The sequence below is a fragment of the Coturnix japonica genome, chromosome 3, assembly GCF_001577835.2.
Source record: "Coturnix japonica isolate 7356 chromosome 3, Coturnix japonica 2.1, whole genome shotgun sequence".
Lineage (NCBI taxonomy): Eukaryota > Metazoa > Chordata > Aves > Galliformes > Phasianidae > Coturnix > Coturnix japonica.
This window is the reverse complement of record NC_029518.1, coordinates 987,986-1,011,661: the sequence shown is the minus strand read 5'-3', so window position 1 is coordinate 1,011,661 and position 23,676 is coordinate 987,986. Positions and strand designations below refer to the sequence as shown.

General features: G+C 44.9%; 1 protein-coding gene across 2 annotated transcripts in view; it reads left to right on the top strand.

Moving 5' to 3' along the window:
• Nucleotides 1–23,383, top strand: part of MEIS1 (Meis homeobox 1) — a 93,687-nt gene extending 70,304 nt beyond the window's left edge. The window contains exons 9-13 of one of the 2 annotated variants that reach the window (XM_015856540.2): nt 2,578–2,654; nt 18,047–18,105; nt 19,391–19,480; nt 19,669–19,764; nt 21,734–21,996. In XM_015856540.2, the coding sequence (XP_015712026.1) occupies nt 2,578–2,654; nt 18,047–18,105; nt 19,391–19,480; nt 19,669–19,727 (285 nt within the window). In that variant the 3' untranslated portion in view covers nt 19,728–19,764; nt 21,734–21,996. Of the gene's footprint in view, nt 1–2,577; nt 2,655–18,046; nt 18,106–19,390; nt 19,481–19,668; nt 19,765–21,733 lie in introns of both variants that reach the window. The other variant, XM_015856539.2, reaches the window with a different exon arrangement.
• Nucleotides 23,384–23,676: the final 293 nt, after the last annotated feature.

Sequence of the window (23,676 nt, the reverse complement as noted above, 5' to 3'; positions counted from 1 at the left end):
AAGTCATTACAAAGCCTTAGAAGAGCCTGTTGTTCCTGCCTGGGTATAATAAGGTTCAGTACAAACAATTTCCTATTTCTCCAGAAAATGGCATTTCTCAGGGTTTCCCCCTTCCTCCCCACTGCAGTGTGCCGTCTGCCTTTGCCTGCAGCCCAGGCCTTCCTTGCCCTGTGGGTGGGAATGCAACAAGGCTTTGAATGTTTTTTTAGCAGCCTAGCCCTGTGGTGTGCCGATTCTTGGTCAAGTCATTTTTGGTTTTTAGCCTACAAAGGAACAACTGGTACGATCTGCAGAAAGCTTATATAATAAGGATGCCCAATGCTGAAGATATTTTAGATACACAGGGTCAGAGATGAAAAGCCTGCCGCTTTGGGAACCTTTAGCTAAGAGGGATTAGCAACATGGAGTTGTAGCTGTCATGTGATTCTTGCAATTATTGATTTTTATGAAATTAAAAGTTTGTGCTGTGCTAAGCTATGGGTAAAAAAAGAAAGTAATCAGATGACCTTAAGCGCACCACAATTTGAGGAATTTGAGACTTTTAAAGCAATTATTTTGACAGTGACTGTATTATTCTGATGGCTAATTTTATCCAGTCTTGTCTATTTGGAAAGAAGTCCAGAACAATTGAAAATTGCTTAATGGAGACAGGGTTCTCCATTCCAATAGCTAGAGGCTGTCTAGTAATTATTGCTTGCTGCATGAAATTAGACACAGTTTGTTCAATTACTTAAAATTAGATCACATGTAAGGTGGCAAAGTGAAATAAGAAAAACGGATGATTTTGTTCTCGCTTGATGGCAAAGCAGTGAAATGGGAAGCAAGCTATAAAGATGAGAGTGTTGCAGATCTTCTCTGTAGGGATTTTTTTGTCTTTTTAAGGGAAGCAAAATGTTGTACTCAGATAGATGGACACAAGTCAAGGGGGGCTGTTCGTTGGGGATGTGTGTGTATACGAGGAAGCCTATAGAATTCATGCTGTATTTTTGTATGTGGAAAATGCAAATTATCCATGAAAATAAACAACCTTCACCCTCCCTTCCATCCCCCATTCCCTGTTTCCTCCACCTCACAGCTTGCAGTTCAGGGGCTCTTTTGCATCCATACACAAAATAGAGGGAGTAGGTTACAGATGTGCAGGTTATCTGTGGGGCTTGCTGTCGGGAACCTTTATGTGTAGAGGAAGGAGCTCCCTGCCAGTTCTGGCAGCATGATTGTATCTTCAGGAGCTGATGGGCATGGCAGTGGACTTTACAATGGGCTCAATGGGCAATGGGATGCTACAGCAAAAATCCATATTTGGTAAAGCGAGTTAATTCAGCTGTGCAACGTAGCCATTAGCTGTCAGATTATGCTGGTTACAAGAGTGTATAAGATCTGATAAAGAGTTACGGTACCAATAAGATTTCTGAATCTTACAAGGTTTGAAATTCTTAATGCTTTGCGAGGTTTCAGTTTACATCTCTTGCAATATTTTCCTGAAGAATAGGCCCAAAAATTATGGGGCTGTGTGTGTGTAACAGCAAATGCTTTGTGACAAACAGCTGTTAAATGCTGTGTTCGGGTGGGCCTGAATAGTTTTCCCAAATAACCGGGATGTAATGGGGTGCCTTGCAGCGGCCCTGACCCAGCGCCCATTGGTATGCCCAAGCTGGGAGCAGTTGGACTCCTGAGCCAAGGCTTCTCCTGGGAAGTGCTACATTGGTAGTGCTTGGCCATGTCCTCCTGGGCCAAAAACGCTTTTACAAGCAGGGAAAGCACTGACATAATATCACTAGTGTCATTTCTAGATTCAAGCTTGGATGTGGTTTCCTCTGTTGATTTATTAAGCAATCTGTATTCATGCAGAAGCAAATTTTCTGAGAAAGCAAATCAAGTTCTCACAAGAAACTTAACTTATGATTTAATTTTAACATTATCTGCAATTAAAGCAGTATTTGTTTTCTGTCTCTTAGGATTAGCGCAGCGCAGCTATGTTAATGTCAGGCAAAAATGTGCTGAGCGCTGACCTTGCATTGGCCTGCGTTCAAAATGCAGGCATTTGTTTATGTTCAGGATGCTGATCTTATTTGCAAATTATTTTGGGCACTGGCAGGATTTGTCTTTGCAACCTCAGAAATCAACAGTGCGTTTTGATATCAGAGAGAAGCCCTGGATCACATTCTGTGTTGTTCTGTGCAATACAGAAGGGGAAAAAAGAAAACCAGACAAGATTTGACTCTAATCGCACACTGGAGACAAGTGCAAAAACTCCCAGCTAAGGCAACAAATATCCTCTGGAGTATCAAGGCACTGCCAGTATCCTGAGCAGTCATTTCTCCACTTCACTAATCTTTATAATTGGCTTGTCTTTTGCTGCCATTAATTAAGTGATGTAGTAGCCCATTAATAATTATAAAAGAGTGACACACCTCAGGATTTTCACCTTTCGGTAATAGATGTCACACACTTCTGGTTTGTTGGGTTTGTGGGTTTTGTGTTGTTTTGTTTTTAATAAAAAGTAGGCCTAAAAAAACACCCGAAAACAAAACAAAAAGCCATTTTTTTAATGTCTGTATTTATTTTGCTGTCTTGTAGCACCCTTACCCTTCAGAAGAACAGAAAAAGCAGTTGGCACAAGACACGGGGCTCACTATACTTCAAGTGAACAATTGGTGAGTAGCTTTGCTTGGCGTTTTCACATGGCGGCCGTCCCCCCTAGCTGACCCTTGGCATTTTGGTAGACACCTTCATAGTGTCTGCTCCCACATTGTGTTGATGTAGAAGGGATGGTGTGGGACGAGTGGTTTCATGTGTGGGGACTGGGAGGTTTGCTGCTATGGAACACAAGTAGGAGTTTCTGGTGCTTGCTTTGTCAGTGGTTGTGGTGAATATGGGTCCCGGTTCCCTTGAACAGACAGCCCCATCCATCCTGAGAAGGTTGTTATTGAGCATTTTGGTGAAAAGATGGTCAAGAATGGTGTGGTGAAAAAATAGGCTCTGCTTCTGCAGACTGTGTTGTTATTTCGTGATGCTGTCACACATTGGGTTCTTATTATTATCTTTTAATGCCATTAATGGGTTTTTTCTTTTTGACTAATGCCATTGTACCCATTTCTTGTTTTGTTTAAAAAGCCTGGTTCTGTTGATTGAACAAACTCTGGGGACAGCCGTGCTATATCGTGCTGAAGTACCACACGGGGCAGTTGTGTTTGTTGGTTCTGGCTGAGGCTTGCTGGAGTAGTGCTTGTTTGAGGGATCCTTGCTGGATCTGCAGCAGGTTTTGAGCTGCTGGCTGTCTGAGATGTGCTGAAGGCCCTCAGTGAAAATTACTCTTGATTTAAGTGTGAAAACGTAACGGTGAGCCCTTAAAGAACTTTTAATTTATTATCCTTTGTTCCTGCACCCAAATTCAGGTTTCTCCCACTGTCTCAGAACAAGTGTCATACTGGAAGTGTATTGCAATCTAATGCCTTGTAAAACTAAGTATATCTAATTAATTGTCCTAATATTTTCAGATTAGTGTTTATGATGGGAAACCTTATCCTCTTTGAAGTAATACCCAGAAAATGGCCAAGGCAGACAGCAAGCCTGCTGGGGAAAAGGGAGGGAGGGAGGAATGCCAGTTTGCAGACAAAAGTACTTTTTCCGTTCAATAAGTGTCAGAGATTAATATTACTGAAGCTCTGATTACATGGCCTAATCCATTTTAGTGAATAAATTTGGTCTTGATGTCCATTGCACCTACATTAACAAACCCTCCTCAGTCAGAGGGAGTGGGAGCCTATGGGAGAGATTTCAGATATATTAAACCCCATTACAGAAAATGTAATTTCTGTCAATATAATCCCATGTATTCTTCAATTTAGTACTTTAGAGATAACAAGCTACTTACAATATATTTGCCTTTGGAGGATTAATTTACAAAGTGCACTATCTGGGAGACGCAGGCGGGCTCACATAAGCATGGCTTGTAAGGGTTATCAATTTCCGTGACCCCCCAGCAGCCCTGGGAGATCAATTTTCTGAAGTCCTTTAAGACACTGAATAAAGGGAGACACCAAATACTTCATCTATGCCAAGTAGGCTTCTGAGATACTTTAAAATGAAGGAATAAAAGGAACTAAATGTAGAAATACATGTTATAAGTAAACTCAAATGGCAGTGTTTCGGTTCAACCAGGAAGAATTAGCATTTGGTTCAGCTTTATGTCCCTCAGCTGTTGTCCAGCCGATACCCCAATTGACAGGGCTGTTCTTGAAGGTCTGCCCAGTGCAGAAGCTGGCTGTGTTTGCAGGACCGTACTGAAGGGTAGGGTGGAGCAGGTGTGTGTTGCCTGGGAGGGTCCTGGAGCAGGTTCTGCCAGGTGCCAGTCCTTGTCCTTCCATCCTGGCATAAGCAAAAGCAGCCCAGGGGCAGAGAAGGGAAGGCTGGGGCAGCCCTAGAGAGGGCCAGGAGCTGCTCTCGGAGTCACCTATTGGGTGAGCACTGGAGGGCTGAGGTTGCAGGTGGGCATGGAGGCATAGCCAGGGGTGGGATGGGCAAGGGTCCTCCATGGACACCACCAAAGGAAGTGCGTGTGATGAACTCAGAGCGTGTTGAACTTAAGCTGGGGGAATTTCTCCTGAGTGACTTTCAGTACCAACCTCACCTCACATTTGAAGAGTGTTACTTTGGCTTTGTGTCAGATGTGTTTTTATAAGTTCCTTATGTGAAAGGAAAGAAAAAAAAAAAAGTAGGTCAAAATACATTATAACTGAAGTCTTGCGGATGTAGGGCAGGCTTCCTCTGCTCCAGCTTGTTTGGCAATTCTGCCATGGTGTTACAATTGTATAAATTATTGAGAGAATTCCCCTTCCCTCCCCAGCCCTGAGAAGATGTAACACTGCAGAGCCGGTCGGGGCTTTTCATGGGTGCTGAATGAAGTGCTGAGGTGCAGTAACCCAGCCCCTGCTCTTGCTGGGGTGCTAAAGAGCAGAAAGGCTGCGGGGTAGGAGCTGAGCATGCAAATTGCACACTCACTCGCTAAAGAGCCAGCCATGGGGTGCGCTATGGGAACACTCTCCCACCCTTCCCCTGAATACATTCCCATATAACACAGCATGCATGAGAAATCATTTTCAACATTTATTTTTATTATTGTATTATTATTATTATTATTTTGCTGCAAGGGAAAAGCAGGGCACCGTTGCTGGTTTAACTCTGCCTTTATCCTTTGCACTCTTTAAGTCATTCAGCCACAACTTTAAAAACAATTTGCCTTCCTCCTTAGATTCTTCCAAACTTGTTAACACACACGTACGTTTTTGTGTTAATGATGAGTCATTGTAAATCACTGTTGCAGAGATTAAATGAAATGCTGAAGGGCAGGCTGGGTGCAGATCAGTCATAAATTATTGGCAGCAACACAGCATGTGGGAATACATGAAATGTGCATGAAAAACATAAACTCATGTCTGGTAGCATGGTCGTTAGCCCAGACTGGGAATGCTGGATTTTCTGGATGGAATTATAAGTTTGCCACAGAGAAGCCAGTGAAGAGAGCATTTGTTTTCCGCAGATTGAAAGCATTTGAATGATTTTTTTTGTCATATTTTGAATGCCTTTGCAGTATGTGCTCCTTGCATACTTTGGTTCTGGGCTGTAACGAAAAAAGGGTGCTTTTCACGTAGGGGCTGCCCGGTGTTCGCACTCGAGGGCTGATGCACACAACTCCCATTGATGGTGGGGAGTGCAGGAATGGGGTGATGATGTGAGACGTGCCATAAAATCATAGAATTACCCAGGTTGGAAGGGACCTCAAAGATCGTCAAGTACAACCACAACCTAACCATAGCACCCTAACTCTAACAACCCTCTGCTAAATCATATCTCTGAGCACCACAGTGTACCAGAGTAAGGCACGTCTTTGAAACATCACCTCACCTTATTTCTAGTGTGTTCTTTCTTTCTCTTCAATTGTGGAATAATCCACGTGGGGGATGTTCAGTTAGGAAGGCAGCCTCGGTGAGCCATCCTGCTCCTTGACTTGTTGGTCGCTTAACCCAGAGCAGTGTGGGCTTGCAAGCACAGAACTGGGAGTCCGAAGGGGCACCGGTGTGGGCTGACAGCATTGCACAAAGGGACGTGGCAGGGACCTGGCAAGGGTCAGCTTAATAAGGTGCTTTTCCCCTGTGAAAAAACCACTGTGCGGGGATTGAAATATCCAGGAGGTGCGATACAATCACTTATTGCCTCAGCTGAGAACCGGTCAGGCTAATATTGAACGATCCATACAGCTTCCTTGTTTGTTGCATCCCAGCTGAACCTCCTCTTGTTAAGCACTAATGGCAAATAATTGCTCCAAGCAGAGTGGGCAATTCTCATCAGGGGCTGGGTTAGGTGTTTAGGGGTCGTTTGTGCTTTGTGAAGGTCTAGGTATGCACGGATGAATTATATTAGTATATATATATATAAATACAGATATGTACATAAAATATATGAAGTGTGTTAGTATAATAATGTGCCCACGTATCTCTGTATTTGCATGCCTTTATATGACTCTATGCAGAGCTGGGTTAAAATTACTTTTATATATATGAGGTGTATGTAGATGTGTTTGCATGATGTGTGCATCTGCATATAGACAAATGTATGGAATTTGCAAATTTGTAAGGCTCTGTAGTGAGGGAACACAAGCCTTTCACTCGGTGCTTCCATTCTGTTTTTGCCAAACTCCCCTTTGTGCTATCTAGGGCACAGAGCAGACAATGATGGAGGAGCTAGTCAATATTTTATCTTACCCTCATTCTTCAGCACTTCATTTGCTGAGCTGTATTCAAAGCGTGCCTGAAGATGGAATTGATAATTGCTGATGGGCTTTTCCTATGGTGCTTCCTACTGCAGTACCTGGGTACTCCATTGACTTGTATGTGTGTGCACCAGGTCTGTGGGAGTACAGGAGCTTACAGTTCCCTGCAGAGACGAAGGGTAGTATTGTCTGGGTGTGCAGGTGAGGAAGTGAGCCTCAGGGAGGTTCAGCTCCAGCACATCCACTTATTTTGGGACAGAGATGATTCAAGGTGATGGTATGCTGTCTGCATTCAAGGCCCAACAACCGCTGAGTTCATGGAAACTCCAAGTTTTTAATGCCTTGGCACCCTACATGTCCAAGCTCCAGCACTGGGCATGAAAGAGAACTGCAATAGGCTTTAACTGCTGCTGAAAAGCGAGGCTGCAATGATTTACTTGGTAGCTCCCAAGCAGTCCAAGACAACAGCAGATCTGAGAATCCTGTTCTCCAGTGTGGCATTCCGCTGCTTTGGCCAGGGCTGCTCTTATTTTCTTGCCATTTGCTGTCCTATTTGTTCAGTTTTGACCGTGTTTGGATCCCGTAGAGATCAATTTTCCTACACAATAGTGATTTGTTCTCATGATGGATCCATTGTGGTGGTGGAGGCTTTGTGAACTTGTGACCAGACCGCTTGCCTGTTAAGGCATAGGGTGCAAGCGGCTCTAGCAATACAGTTTCCTACCTCTTGAGTTCTTGATTTTATGACTTTGGCTTCTTTAAATGTCATTTTTGTGTGTAATTTCCAAGGCTAGCAAAAGAAAAAACCACCAAAACACGAACCAACCAAACACACTGGAAAAATTGATCAAATAATGTAAATTTCCCTAATCTCATTCTTGGAGACAACTGAAGTTATTTTTGCTGAAGCTTTATATGGGGAAAATAAAGTACACGAATAAATAATAGTAGATAGAGGGAGATGCAGACTGGGGGGATGCAGCCCCCAGACATTGAGGCTGGGCATTTAGCCTTGACATCAGCTTTGCTCAGTTCCTTCACCGAGGAAAAACTCACCCCGAGCAAAAGGCCAGCACATGACTGGTGCACCACTTTAGTCTCACTTAAGCACTATTTTTAGGGTGTAAGAGGGAGGGAGGAGGCCCACAGGAGGGCACAGCTAAATCAGGTGCAGGTCCTGGACGCTGGGTGGATTTCCAAGCCCAGTCCTGACCCAATCTCAGAACACAAGAGGCAGGCAAGGAGCTCAGTGTGCAGCCCTGCAGAATGCACAGCACGCAGGGGTTTTGGTTAGAGGAAGGTGAAACGCAGTCTTGTGTTCAGATTTATCTATCACTGCTTTTGTTGCAGTAAACAGATTAAACGAGAAAAGGTCAAGATGCAATTTGAATCTGTGTAATAACATAACAAATACTTTTCTCAGTAATCAGATACAGTAACTGCAAGTACTTATTTACTTGTAAATGTTAAAACATTCACAAATTAGCCTCTCAACTTCAGCAATACAAACTTAATCAGAGACCCCGGATTTTGGAAGCCATTCTGCTTTTCTCCTTTCCGTAATTTGAGGTTATGTTCACAGATGTCATCTAAATGCCATTTCTTTACTGGGAATACTCATAAAGGAGAGACAGAAGTAAGAGAGGGTCTGTGTTTCAGGTTTGAAGAACACACGATGTTTGCTATTCCAAAGCAAAACAAGACGGTGGGTGTTTGCCACGTGAAAGTCATCGCCCTCCCCTATCCCACCCCCCCAGGAAACACTATGCAAGCCCAAGAAAAACATTAGGGAAGGATCTTGCTGGGTGAATAGTTGCACCACTCGAGCAATTTGGAATACGTGCGGTAAATGAGCTCTTCTGAGTGTACCATGTGCTGGGCTTTTAAGGCAGATTTTTGCATTTATGTTTTCACTAAGTCTTAGCTAATTGTTACGCCTTTCACCTTGAGTGCCAATTGTAATAGTAATATTACATCTGTAGTCTGTTTCTCTGTTCTTAAATTACAGCAATCAGGAATACTCACGAGGTAAAATACTGTACAGTTACTCATAAGAAAATACTGAAATCAGAGGAAAAATGTTTAGCTTGCATATTGCCTTAGACAGCCCTGGAGAGCTGCCAGCCAAGCAAGGTATTATTAGAAAAGCCAAGCAAATGGCTTGCAGGGGGAAGAGCTGTGAATCCAGAGCCATCGGGTGCTGTCACGTCACCGAGTTTATATGCACGCTGGGTTTGTCAGTGTGTTTCAGCTTGATGAGGCCATGTACAAATGCAGTGTGGTGCTGTAAGCGTGTGGAGTGTTGTTCCAGTGAGCAGGTTTAGGGAACCTGGGCACAAAGGGGTGTGTTCTTGTGAAGGGCAGGTGCTCAGAGTGGGGAGATAAAAGGAGTTTTGGGGGAGGTGCTGCCCTTCTCCTACAGGAGCTCAGCCCTCAGACTGCTGCTCAGCCCACTCTGCAGCCCAAAGGGCACTTGAGCTGCCCCAAACCCACTGCTGTGCTGTCCAGGGGGCACTGAGAAGGTTCATCCCTTGAGCATCTCCCTGCCATCCCAATGGCCAGGCTGGGCAGGACCGTACAAGGAAATGCTGCAGAATAATTTTGCACAAGCTTATTGATAAAAACCTGACTGTCCCACAACTACAATAAATGGTGTTGGTAACGTTTGCAAGTGCATGGTGGCACAGAAGGTTTCTGTTTTGAGTAAGAGAAAGGTCAGTTCCCATGGCAGAATGCTGCATGCTGCAGATGTGATTGAGCTGCTGCTATGCGACCGAAAGGCACCCAGTGCTTTAGGAGTTAACATGCATCAAAACTCTTTTTTTTTTTTCCCTTGTGCTTTCCATCCTCTTCCGTGGTGATTTTGTACCTGACAAACTTTTTAGTCAATGCATTAATATTCTGTAACAAATGTGCTGTCAGGTGTCACGGAGATAAGATTAAAAGGCACTGTGCAAACATTCTCCAGTTGCTCTTTTCTCTGCTCCCTCACTGGCTGTGCGGGGCAGGATAAGGGTAGGGATCAGAAGTCTCTTTGTCTGCTGTTCTTTAAAAAGCTGAGATTCAGGTGTGCACTCCTTGAGAAGAGCAGGCAGGACGCTGGTGTGTGGCGGAAGCACCACGCTGCAATCCAAGGGCTCTGGGCTGCCTTCTGAGAATGGGGCTCGGGGCTCAGCTCCTCTTAGATGGCTCCATCAGGAGAATTAGCCTCAACATCCAAAAAATAGAGAGAGGCAGACGGAGAGTAGGAGAGAGCGATGGCCATTTCTTTGCAAGTCATGTTTTGGTCTGTTCTTGTCAAATCTACCTGAAGTGTTTTTAAGGATAGTTTGCCTTTCTGGTATGTTGTGCTTGCACAGACCTGATCTCCACCTATTTTGTGTCAACAGTGGCTGAGGCTGGCGTGCAGCATTAAGCAATGCTCACGCTGGGAAAGTGCCCTCAGAGACCCCCTCTCTCACTTACATCATGAGCTAGCTTCAGGCTGCACCTGCATGAAACAAACCGCGCTTCTGAGTGGTTGAAAAGTCAGCCTGAAATATTAAAAATGGGGCAAATGTTGCCTCCTTGTTGGATAAAACAATTTTCCCTGCTCAAAAATGAAACACAGCCAGAGGCGCAGGCAGGGGAAGCCCTCAAATGGTGCCACGTGACGGAGGTATGGCTGGTTCTACTGTCATTAAGGCTATCGAGGCTTCCATGTGTTCTTTTTTGAAGAAAAGAGAAAAGCAGCAGATACTGTGGAAGGAATACACGACTTCCACAGGCTTCAGTGAAATCTGGGTCATGTAACAGTTTCATGGGTTATTATTTACTTTTCCTGCCCAGTCACTGTAGTCTTTCTGGCTCTTTTTGGTAACAATAAAATGAGGTATCATTTGCTCCTTTTTGGCTCAAGCTAACCCCAGAGATGTGCAGCTTCTCACTGGTTTATAGGCGTGTTTTGTACTCCTTGGTTCATCTCATCTGGGGGCTGAGCTTTGCATGTCCCACGGTCTTAGAAATTCCTTTTGTCTTTGACATTCCTCTGACCTCCCCGTGCGTATTTTGTTTTCATTGCTTTCCGTGGATGTCTTTTCTCCTTCCCCAAATAAAATACCATCAGGGGTAGGACTGTAGGCAAAATGAATTACTGTGCTTAATGGGAAATCACGTTTAGGTAAAGCAGATCACAAAGTAGATGATGAGTAGCGTTTGGACAACAGTATTTTGATGTAGGATGTCTGGGGGGGAATTCATTCAGAAGTGTGTGGTTGTTTTTCAGGTTGGCTCCAAACCAGTTTCCTAGGTGCCCATATCACACAGAGCACACCAACACCTGCGTGTTTGTTGTCTCAGCCATGGTAGGGAGGACCCGACTGCAGGAATTAAGAGCTTCCCCATCCACCCCGAGCTGCTGCCTCAAGGTGTAAACCAGAACATACCAAAGCTGATCTCATGTGTGACTTGCAGGTCCCACAGATAGGTTGTTCAGATCCTCACCTCTTTGGTGAGCTTTTTATTTGTGACCCTTGGTTGGCTTCTGTTTGCCCTGCAGGCTGGAAGGGGCTGGTAATGGGATGCCCATGTGCATGCAGGCTGGAGGACCACAAATAGCTTCCAGCTCCAGTACCATGCCCAGTGTAGGTAGGGATGAGTGGGGAAAAAGAAGCTGTCTGAACACAGCTCCATCTTTGATGCACGGGAACCTGAGAGCTCGAAGGAGGTACCCTTGTGTGTAGACCATAGAATTGCAGAATCATAGAATGTCTTAGGTTAGAAAATTATATGGTTCCAAGCCCCTAGCTGCAGGCAGGGTCAACTTCCTCTAGATCAGGTTGCTCTGAGACCCTTGAGGACCTCCAGTGATGGGGCATCTACAGCTTCCCTAGCCCCTGTTCCAATGCCTCACCAGCCTCATTCCTTCCTAATATCTAATTTCTATCTTCCCTCTTTTAGTTTAAAACCATTACCTCTTTTCCTGTCACTACACTCCCTGATAAAGAGTCCCTCCCCAGCTTTCCTGTAAGCTCACTTTAGATACTGGAAGGCTGCTATACAGTCTCCCTGGAGTCTTCCCCAAGCTGAACGAGCCCAGCTTCCTCAGAGCCTCTTTGCAGGAGAGGTGGTCCAGTCCTCTGAGCATCTTTGTGGCTCACATGTATGGCAGGAGGAAGTCCAGAGATTCCCACAGTTGCCTAAAAACAAGATGCTGCTGAATCAACAGAGGAAAATTCCACAGTGGAGAAGGGGCTGCGGATCTGCCTGTGCACCACTGGCTTCTATGCAGGGTGAGCATTTTTGGAGTGGGAGAGATTTTGGCTGGCAGCACGTTGCAGAGCCAGCACCATATTGAATCAGCATGAGTTAGAGCAGCCTTAGCACTGCTTCGCAGGATGAATCCTTGCCATATTCCTTAAAGGCTAATTGTGGCACACAGAGATCAACGGAGTACAGCTGCGCTGGGATTTGGGAGTAGGGAAGAGACAGGAGGTCAGCCCTGCTGGCACTTTGCCATTTAAAGATTTCCCCTTACATCATCTGGCTGCTGAGGGCGAGTTTACATCTGCTCTGCACCACAGGGGAATTGTGGTATCGGGGAAGGAGCCTGCCGTGGGCCCCCGCCACACAGCCCCGCGTCTGCTGGGCACAGGGGCACCATGGGGAGCAGCCCATCAGCTGTACCTGGCCCATCGATTCCATTTGGGCAGGGCTTTGTCTGAGGTCAGGACAGAGGCAGTGCGACAGGGAGCCGCGGGATGGAGTAGGAGAGAAAGGCAGCACAAGGGCCTCAAGGGGGGTTCGAGCATGGGATGTGGACACAGGTAGAGCTGGCTGAATGTAGGGCATGGCTGGCTCTGCACAGCCTACCTGATCCCAGCTCCCTGCTTTCTATTTCTGTGCTCGATGTGCTTGGTGCATTAGCAACGTTGGCTTGTGAGAGATTCAACAGCGCTCTCCTAATTTCAAGCAACTTTTCTGAATGCACAAGATGGATACATCGGTGGGGTCACATAGTAATGCTTGAAGTCAGAAGCTATTTTAAAAACTAAATTGCAGAACCACACGTGGCTTTCATTAGTGCTTTACATCAAATTTGTCAGCTAATTAGTGGTTTTTCATCACTCGTTTTGCATAGTATTTTATTTGTCTGCTCTTCAGCGTCGTCCCATGACACCCCTGGCCCTGTATGCAGTCACTGGGGCTGAGGCTGCCAGCCCCAAGGGAGGAAGAGGAGAGCCCTGGGGGCCCTTCCCATGCTCCCAATAGATGAACCCACTGTGCCTACCTCAGCACTGGGTCTCCAGAGTGAGTGCTGAGCAGCATGTGCACCCTTTTCCCTCCCTACCTCCATTTAGCGTTGTGGGTTGATGCATTGCAGTCCCGAACTGTCATCCTTTCAAAGGAGGAGGAGAAACTTAAGAGAAGTTGCCAAGCATGACTTCATAAAGCCTGACTTCAAACTGAACCAAATTTCTTGAGTGGCTTAGATTTTCTTATATATTTTTACAAATAAAGGAAGTAGGGAGAGCGCGGATTGCTAATGGCTGCTAGTTATGGGTCATTAAGCTCACTAACTGACTTCAGGAGCAGAACTTTCTAATGAAGTCTGTAAGCACCCTTTTCACATTTATTTCTCATTTTAGGAACGGGGAGATGTGATTACCACTCAAAAGTCGGCAGCTATTTGTTCAGTTCATAATTACGGGGAAGCTTTTTGTTTCTAAGGCTGTTTTTGAAGAACTTGATATTATTCTGAAATAATTTAAGGATTTTGTTTCTTTTTATTTTATTTTATTTTATTTTTTTCTTTTCTGTAGCTCGTTCTTTTCAAAAGCTCTGGAAAACGAATGCCCAAAAAGAAAGTAGGTTAAAATAAGGGATAAAATGGTCACTCAAGAGTAACAATCCCAGTTTATTGCACGCTTTCCATTTCAATTGTTTTTATTAGAGATAAACCTGTTAAGCATTGAGGAATTAAGTGCTGAGTAGAGGAAGTCGTTCCATTGGGGTATAAATGAAGGATCCCCATATGTGAAAAAGGCTCTGCCTGATTTTTATTGGCCCATTCGAAGGGCTCTGGTTACTTTGGCATCTGGTATAAAAACGATGGTTTGTTTGTTGTCAGGAGGTATGTCACTTCTTTTTCAGAGGGACAAGAGACACGGTGTCTGTAGGTGTTACACTCCATAAGCATGGTTTACCAGGGGGAGATGAAATGAGATGAGATGAGGCAGAGGGATTTGGGAGGCTTCCTGGCACTGCCATTTCACACAGACTTCTGGCTGGCAGCCCACACTTTGGGATGGAGATGACAGTGCCAGAAGTCGGTGCTGGGGTGGCATTATCTTTGCTGGGAGGCTTGAGGGAGAAAATACCCAACGTGCCACTGAGACCCCAGCAGCGCCTTCAGACAGCTTGGGCTGAGTAATCTCACTCCAGAGCTGCACATGTGGAAGACCCCACAATTTCTCTGATAATTCTTGAGTAAAGGTGACTTTGGAAACTATGACAGCAAAGGATGGCCTTGTTTTATTCACTCGACAGAACCAAGACACAAGGGGAAGGGAGAAAGAACAGATCTGTGTGGAAAAATGTCAGCGGGGCTGTAACCTGAGCCCAGCACTCTGTGCCTTCCCGAGACTTTGGTGACCCTCCGAAAATCCCTGCTCTCTGCCTGTTGTTATTGCTGGCAATCTCCAGCTATAACTGTCTTTTGTCACCAGCGGCCATGTGCTGCTCACTGGGAAGAAACAGAACTGCTGTGTGGTAACAGGGCAGCCAAGCTGAAGGTCGGAGTGTGGTGCAGACTGGGCATCAGCACAGGCTGGCTTCTGCCATGAGACGGGGAAGGATCAGGGCACAGGGTGAGGAGCACCCCAGCAAAACATAAAGGGCACAGAAGTGTTTCCTGCTCCTTGACTTGGGATCAGGCAGGTGCAATGGCTTCTTTTTGCTTGCTTGCTGGGTCACGACGGCAAGGTGCCATCCTCACAGCCAGCAGGGCTAGGAAAAGTTAACTTTAAAAAAGAAAAAGTCTTTAGATTTCTTTGTTTGCCCAACTGTTCAAACGGTTCCTTCAATGCCAGATCCTTCCCTTTGCAAAGAGAAAAAGACACTACTCGGAGCCAAAGAGCCAGTTGGCAGCACATGGTTTTGCTGGGAGGTGGGTGCAAGCCATGTGCTGGAGATGTTCTGTTTATTCCTGTATGGTTGGTGCTCACTGGGGAAAGAATAAGCAGAAAGCACTTGTCAGAGCAAACACAGAATGGTACAGAGCAATGGTATGGGGAAAAATGCACCCTTTGTGCAGACCTCAGAGTCCAAGTGGATCTTTACTCACATCAGTAACGTTACTCTGTGGTTTTGAGTTTTATGCCTAGTCGTATTTTGAAAATACTGAATGTAAATAGCTCTTAATATGTGGATACCTACTTTAGGTCTTGATTCACCTAAGCATATAAAAATCAGAGTGATTCAGGGTTTCTTATCCTGAGATAGGTCAGTGTTAACCTATGGGGAAAAGGGCAAATGAGAGTTTTCCCATTTGCTTTTCTGTGCCACATTTTCTGCTGACAGTACATCAGTCCAGCACTCCGGAAAGTCCAAGAGTGATCAAGAGATCTCAGCCCCTCTATCAAAGAAAGTGGCAGAGAGCGTGAAGGGATTGTCCCTGTGCTGTACATTTGTGCAACCAGAGCTAGCTCACGGCTTTGCAGAGCTCACCAATATGATTTATAAACGTAACAGCGCTGCATCGTGTTCTCTCAAGGCAAGACACATTAATAGTTTTAATCTGATGGTTTCTTATGAATTCCAGGTTTGGGATGCAGGAAGAAACTTGAAAGCAAATACTTTAGTTTTTTTTTTGTTTTTTTATTAATGCATAGTAGTTTGGAGTCTACTATAATGCAAAGTAAAGCATTCTGTTACAAAGGCAGGGAGGATGGGACAGAAGGTCAAAGGGCATCCTGGAAACAAACAGCTGGACAGTTTATTTAAACAGATACAAGGATGGGGAGCTGACCTCAGTTTGACTTCTAGTGGGAGGAGCAAGAATGTCATTTTATTACTTTGCCCAGAAGGAAAATGTTCTCGCATCTGAATTCACCCTGAAGACATCCAAACACAGCACTGCTTTGTGGATCAGCCACTTCTATAAAATACTTAAGGGGAATGCACAGGAAGAAGGGAACTATTAAGTACCTGTGTGTAAAATGCGTTTAAAGCAGCCATCCCAAGTGATAATGTGGGGCAGACAGGTGAAAATACGTTCTACCTCAGCTGGATAATTGTACTAAATATTGAAATGAGAGCTTCATTCTTAATATATATGCTAGGAGGAGAAGGGGGAGGCTGTGATGTTTGGGTGAGCATCCTTAGCACTGGGTGTCTCTTTGGTCTGGAACTCTTTGGAGCTTTTGGTGCCAGCTCCTGGAGGTGCTGCAATGGGAGGAAGGAGCAAAGACCGCCAGCGCCTGCAAAAAGAACATGGCTGGGGCACGAGGCTTTGTGTTGTTGTTTTACTTGGGAGAGTTGCTGTGAAAATTGTTTTCTGCAAATGCAGATTACAGATATGAAACAATTTTCTAATTGGTCATGGAGCTAAGGCAGCTAATGGGGGAAAAAAAGCAGCTTTTTTTAATTGCTTATTTCACATGGTGTTTGTGCTACACCTGTGCTTATAATGAGAAAGGAGAATTAGTCTAACCTTCTGCTCTCATGATTCTGATTTTCATGGTTTGTACAAGATAATGATAAACTGATTTGCAACACCGTTGCCTGGAGTGGAGGGTTTCTTGGTGGAAGTGAGTCCAAAAATCAACACGACGCTGTTGCTGACAAAACATGACCTACTTTGAGCATAAAGTTTCCAGAACACAGAATTTGGGTTTTTGTGTTGTCGAAGGTTTTGAGCCCATTTCCTTGAAGCTGCCTTGATTAGCACCCAACATCTTGATTAATGTTATCAGGCTTTTGTGTGATGGGAAGCAGATAGGAGACACCCCAAATTGCATCCCACTGCCTTTATCTTGGCCGCAGGAGAACCCTTGCTGAGCCGTAGCAAAAGGCAACAAAAACAAGCACCAAGTGTCCCTTTGTGTGCTCTAGCATCGCATTTTCTAAGTGTGATGTGGCCTTACCTATGCTTACCCTTCTTTTCCTAGCAAGTATTGAGGGATGCGTGATTTTGTTATTTATCTCTTAAAGAACTCAAAGCCCGGTTCTGAGACTTTGTGATGCCATAAAGTAAACCTCGGGGGAGACTTTTTCCAAGTGGCTTTAATGAAGCTTTCTGATGAGCAAAACCACAAAAGCAGCTCTTCTGGCACACACTGATGGGACTGGTTACCAGCCACACTTTGGGTTTCTGCTTTCAGTGCCACCATGACTTGTGCAGTGCAGACTGGGGTACTTGTGATCTGTCCCCTGGTTCTGTTTTTCTTCCAATTATGTTGACTATCCCTTTCCCAACTCAGCATTACAAGGAGTTTGGTTGCAGAGGGCCGTTTGGAAAAAGGACCTTAAACCTTTTTTCTTTCAAAGATCTGCTTTTCATTGTTCGGGTGGGGGGGGGGGGGAATTTTCAGTAGTCCAGTAATTACAGTTTAACAAGATGTTTGCTGTAAATGGTCGGGCCTAGCTGGAGAAAACAGGATTATAAATTCAATTACTGTAAAGCTATGACCTTGCCTTGACCCCTCAGACTTTGCATAAAGAGGGAGGGGGGGGAAAAACCCACCAAGAAATGGCTATGAGGAATGCAGGGCTCTGAAGTCCCCAGCAGTGTGACTTAGTGGCGATAAAACTCCAGACGTTCCCTCATTTGATGGTGCTCTGCCATCACAGTTCATTATCTTAATAGTGGGCATTAAAAGAGAATTAGGTTTGCGAGAGGTATGGGAAGGTTTTGATAATAAAAACTGCAAAAAAGAAGTCAGAGGACATGAGACAGAAATGCCACTAATTAGGAGGAGGCAGCAGATGCCCTTATGAGCATCCCTCCGTCGTCACCCGCTTTTTGTGCCCTACTCTGAACCGCCAAGAGTGTCGCTGACATTGTTTCCCGAAAACTCCGCTAATTCCCCTGTGAAAAGATGCAATGGAAGTGTCCAACTGTGGTAAGAGCAGGCCAACATAAATCAGCTCCCAAACCCCAAGCCTGGGCTGCCAGGGGTCAGCAGGGGCCAGGGGCCGGCTGCGGCTGAGCCCACGCCAGCCTGATGGAGCGCGGTATTGGGGCAAGGCTCGGGGCTGGCCCTTCCCTAACTGATTACTTTGCTCTTTCTGTTGCAGGTTTATTAATGCTAGAAGAAGGATAGTTCAGCCCATGATAGACCAGTCCAATCGAGCAGGCAAGTCCCTAGTAGTAACCGTATTCGAGTCACGCAGGCAAAACCCATCCTCGAGCCATACACTGGGAGGTCCGTTACCTGGTAAATAAATGAGAAACGAGCACTGGGAGTCACTGACAATTAAAATAAGACCAGCTTTGTTTAATTCAATGGTAATTGTTTCCCATGATTAAAATATTAGGGGTAAAAAAAACCAAACAAAACACAAACAGAAAAATTCAAAGAAGAAACTAGAATGACCTGCTCAATGTCCAGACCTTCCTTATACATTCAGAATTAATGTTCCTCCTATGTTTTGTTGCATTTGTTTTGAGTTCTCCCTCCCAGCTTTTTCTGCTCCTGTGACCACTCCCTGGTGCATGGCTTGGTGTGGAATTGCTGTAAACTTTATTACCTGTCAAAAGGGCAGAGGGGTCAGAATCGCTTGTGGGACTCAGTAAAGTTCAAAGACATTCAATGAGGTAGAGCTTTATGTGCTTTAATAACCCAAGGCAGCTTACTTCTGAAGCCAAATTTTAATGTACAGTTAAAACCAAGGATTTAGGTACTGGGACTAGCTCAGGGTCCCTTTGTCTCTCATCTCTTCTTTTTAGTATCTCTTGGGATTTTGGAGCTGTTTCGTTTCCCTTTTGGGGGGATATTTTTTAATCCAGAGTTTTCACGTGCCAGTCCCGCCTGGGACTGCAGCTTGCAGCTCACTGTGGGTATTTACCATTACCCCAAGCCTTTTTTGTTGGTTTTTTTTTTTAAACCATTGATAATTTTTACCATTGTTGAGCCTCGCTGCCAGCCTAACCAAATCCATCGCTGTCAAAAATGCCTTTGGGCAGCACCTTCTCCTCGAGCACATCTGATTATTTGGCCATTAGAGGTAAATCTCTGGCAGGGACGTGCTCAGGTCCTGCTCTTGTAAAAGCTCATGGACGTAATTTAACACACTGGGATTTCAGTGTGACTGTTCCAGTCGTAAAATCCAGCCCCTGCACAGGTCTTGGCATTGACGTCAGCAGCGGCAGCAGCTGGAGCCGGAGCTCATCACGTCTCAATATTTCTGATGGCCAACTTCATTTACTTCCAAACTCACAGGAGGAAATTAAGCCCGAGACGTGCAGGCTTGTCAGCACAGCCACCTAATTCGAGCAGTAGATGTTTTTTTCTCTTTTTTGAGCCCACGGTGGTGGTCATCCTCACAGTTCCCATACAGTCCATGGGTGCCGGGGTTGTGCCTTGACCCAACGCAACCATTTGGGATGCTGTTGACAAGCCCTCTTCTGTGCTCTTTCAGTAAGCCAAGGGACACCCTACAACCCTGACGGGCAGCCGATGGGAGGCTTCGTGATGGACGGCCAGCAGCACATGGGCATCCGAGCGCCAGGTAAGGCCCAGCCCAGCCGGGTGCCCGCTTTGCCCCGCTCCGCTGCCTGCCTCGCTGCCTGTCCTCTGCCCACGCCGCCAGGGCACCGTGCTCCTTTGGAGGGCTGCGGTTTGGAAAAGGGGCTTTCAGCGCTATCTGTTGACTTTGCTCATCCCCTGGCATTTTCTTGGATTTTTCTCTCCCTCTAGGACCTATGAGTGGAATGGGCATGAATATGGGCATGGAGGGGCAGTGGCACTACATGTAACCTTCACCTAGGTACCCAATGGCAAAGCCAGGGGGAAGTAAGTACGAATGGGGTCTTTGTTCTCACTTTGTTCCAGGGATATTTTTTTTCCTCCATGCATTTCCCTATGTTCTCCTTGCCCATAGCTTCATGCTTGTTCATTCCTCTCCATCCCGCACCTGGTCTCCTCCGGTTTCCTTCCTTTCCCTCTGGTTCAAGCAAGCTTGCCAGCTCCCGAGCCCCGCGCGCCATGCACATTTCTGCGCGTTGCTATCGCACAGCGCTGACCACATGACAAAACAAGAAACAGCCGGGAGGTGGGGAGCGAGTTGTCATGGCAACAGACTGATTTGCAAAATGTAAGCAGTCTGCAGCAGTGCAGGGAGAGGAAAGAGCATGTCCCCAAAGTGTCATAAATCTGTCTAACCACAGTTGATGCATGAGTTACATTTCTACACTAACCTGCAAGACACCAAAAAGCCAAACAGAGAATTCTTTTAGGTAAAATAAACAGCAGCTTCACTTAGGGCTGGGTACATTTTGGAAGGTGATCAACGAAACTTTGGGGTGTTTTTTTTTTTCAAGTTTATTTCTCTTTGTCTGTCCATCATAATGGGATTACGTGTGGCAAAGGAAAAAGAGAGAATACAAAATAGAGGTGTGCACAGCAGGCTATGGAGCTTAGCCCAGGCTAATTGACTATATCCAAATTAAGTATGCCATCACTTGCAGTGTGACAAATGGATTTGACTTATTCAGTATACAAAAATAGAGATCATTAATGCAATCTTCAGTGGCAGACCTCGTGAAGAAAGCCTAGAAAAACTGTCCCAGATTTTTTTTCTTTTTCTTTTTTTTTTTTTTTTGGGGGGGGGGGGGGGGGGGGGGGGGGGGGGGGCTCTTGTCTTTTTATAGGGTAAAATACATTATACACATTTTTGTTTAAAAAAGAAAGAAGAAAAAGTGAAGCAAAGCAACTCGAAACACTAAGGCACCAGTACTGTGCCCGGGCAATACTCAGTCCTGTTTCTCTTGCTTTGTTTCTGGAGTTAGAAGCAGTTATTTGGGCGTCTTTGCTGCTCTCCTGCTTATTAGAGGGGAGCACTTGAAGCTCCCAATGCTGAGGGTGTCTGGGAATCGTCTTCTCTGGGTGCGAGTCAGAACGAAGTTTTAACAATTAGCTGTGCAAACATTCAACCAAGCTTGGGAATGCAACAGCCTTATTACCTCATCATGGAAATTTCTAGCTTAGTTAATTTAAATATTGTTTCTTAGTTTCTGGGTCAATTAAATTTAAATGATATATTTTATGCTTCGTGACCAATTAAATTAATAGGTTATTACAAAAAAATATTATTGCCTTTTTTGATTAAAGAGCTGTGAGTACAGTATATTTTATAAGCAATTTTCATTAGTTCAAAAATGTTCCTTTAGGCTAGATTAAGCAGCTATTCATTGCTAGAGCCTTGAGACCTGATTCCAAGGTGTTCGGAGCATTCACGGCACACTATTACTTAGAACTAAAGCCAATTGAACCTACTTAGCGATAGCGTATGCCTTTCACCCTTGATGATTATGGAGCTTATAGCTCTCCGAAACAATACACCTGTCAGTTCCCATCAGCTCCAGCAATCCAAGCAGAAGGCAGAGGCCCACGGAAAGCGGGAGGTTTTATTGTTTTAGGTCCAATTTTTCTTATTGTTCTCCTGACCCCTGAAAGGTCGACTGAGTTGCGCGTCTGATTTTTTCAGACAGAAGTGATCGCAGGGAAAGAATTAATTAATAACTGTCATTGATTTCTGTGTGTGTGCATGTGTGTGTTTAAAAATGCAGGTTTGGTTTAACGTCATCCTTAGCCATCCTATCCATTTCAGCTTCATATGAGGCTTTTGTGCAGCAGTGTACGTGCTTGCTGTACAGCCCATTTTTGAATGGCGAAAATACTCCGGATGGATCCAAAGTAGCGGGGCTGGCAAGCTTGATAAATAAATGGCTGTTGACCAATGCTGGCCTCTTTCTCTTTGCAGGGCTGCAAAGTGTGCCAGGGGATTATGTGTCTCGGGGTAGTCCAATGGGTATGAACATGGGACAGCCAAGCTATACCCCGCCCCAGATGCCCCCCCATCCCGCTCAGCTGCGTCACGGCCCCCCCATGCATACTTACATTCCTGGACACCCTCACCACCCAGCGATGATGATGCATGGAGGACCACCCCACCCCGGAATGCCCATGTCAGCATCCAGCCCCACAATGCTTCATCCCGGCGAGCCGGCGGCGAGCGGACAAGTGATGGACATTCATGCTCAGTAGCTTAAGGGAACGAATGCGCGCTGTCCACAGAGACGGCGAATTTCAAACATTGTCTTTCTGCAGTGACTGCGGAGTTCCGTTCTTGGCGTCAACTTTGGACCAAGGGACGTTCCTATTCCTCACAGGGACCCTGACAAGCAGGAAAACACCGACTGAAGTCAACTTCTGGGGACATGCTAAGTACCTATATGAGACATTAAGAGAACAAAGAGTGAGATATTGTAAAATGCTATTATACTGTTATCCATATTACGTTGTTTCTTATAGATTTTTTAAAAAAAAAAATGTGAAAATTTTCCACACTATGTGTGTTGTTTCCATAGCTCTTCACTTCCTCCAGAAGCCTCCTTATGTTGAAAAGAAGCCTTACACTCATCCTGCAAATGACAGAAAGGGCTTATTTGCAGGATTTTTAGAGCATTAAAATAACTACGTCAGGCAGAAGAATCTTTCTTCTATCCTAGGATTTCAGCCATTCACACTCTCTCTCTCTCTCTCTCCCCCTTTCTTCCCCTTTTTCTCCCTCTCTCCCAGTCTCTCTCTCTCTCTTTTTCTAGCCCGGGGCGTGAATTTGCATGTCTAATTCATTTACTCACCATATTTGAATTGGCCTGAACAGATGTAAATCGGGAAGGATGGGAAAAACTGCAGTCATCAACAATGATTAATCAGCTGTTGCAGGCAGTGTCTTAAGGAGACTGGTAGGAGGAAGCATGGAAACGGAAAGGCATTGTATACCGAAGCCTAATTGTCACATCAGAGCATCATCGTCCCCATGCAGCAACCACCACCTTGTACATCACTTCCTGTTTTATGCAGCTCCAAACATGGACTGAAGATTTATTTTGTAATACGTTGAACTTTCTTCTTCTGGGCGAAGCATCCATTGGTCACGTGTGCGTTGTTTGGTTGTTTTTTTTCCATATAGTCCCATCATCATGGAGCATTTCTGTACACATTGTAAATAAATTTTGTGCAAAAAAGAAAAAAGAAAAAAAAAAGAAAAAAAAAGAAAAAAAAGAAAGAAAGAAGGAAGAAAAAAAAAAGGACTGGAAAAATGATCTGTATTATTGCAATTTCTTTTTGTAAAAGTAGCAGTTTGGTATGAGTTGGCATGCATCCAGATTTACTAAGTGGGATAAGCTAATTATACTTTTGTTGTGGTTAAACAAATGCTTGTTGATAGCCTTTTTTCTATCAAGAAAACCAAGGAGCTAATTATTATTAATAATAATCATTGCACACTGAGTCTTAGAGTTTCTGATTGAAACAGTTTGGATTGTATAATAACTCAAAGCCCAGTTGTAGTAGTTTGAGTGCAGTAATGAAATCTGAATCTAAAATAAAAACAAATTATTTTTTGTCATGGTGACTCCACTGCTTGCAACATTCGTTTCCTGCTTTTCTCTGCTCTCTGTGGCTGTTCTGACCCAGATGGGAGTCGGGCAGCTCCACAACCCTTCCAGCTCCAAAGGTGTGTCAGCACCACCGGCCATCAGCGTAGCTGCTTCACATTTGGAGCATGGAAATGCAATGATGCACTGCCTAAGGAAGCTCTTTTTGGTGCTGGGGGTTGTCAAGACACTGCCTTTTAGGAAACATGGTGGGGTGTTTGTTAGTTCTAAGCAGAGAAACTGGTGAAATTAACAACCCCGTCCC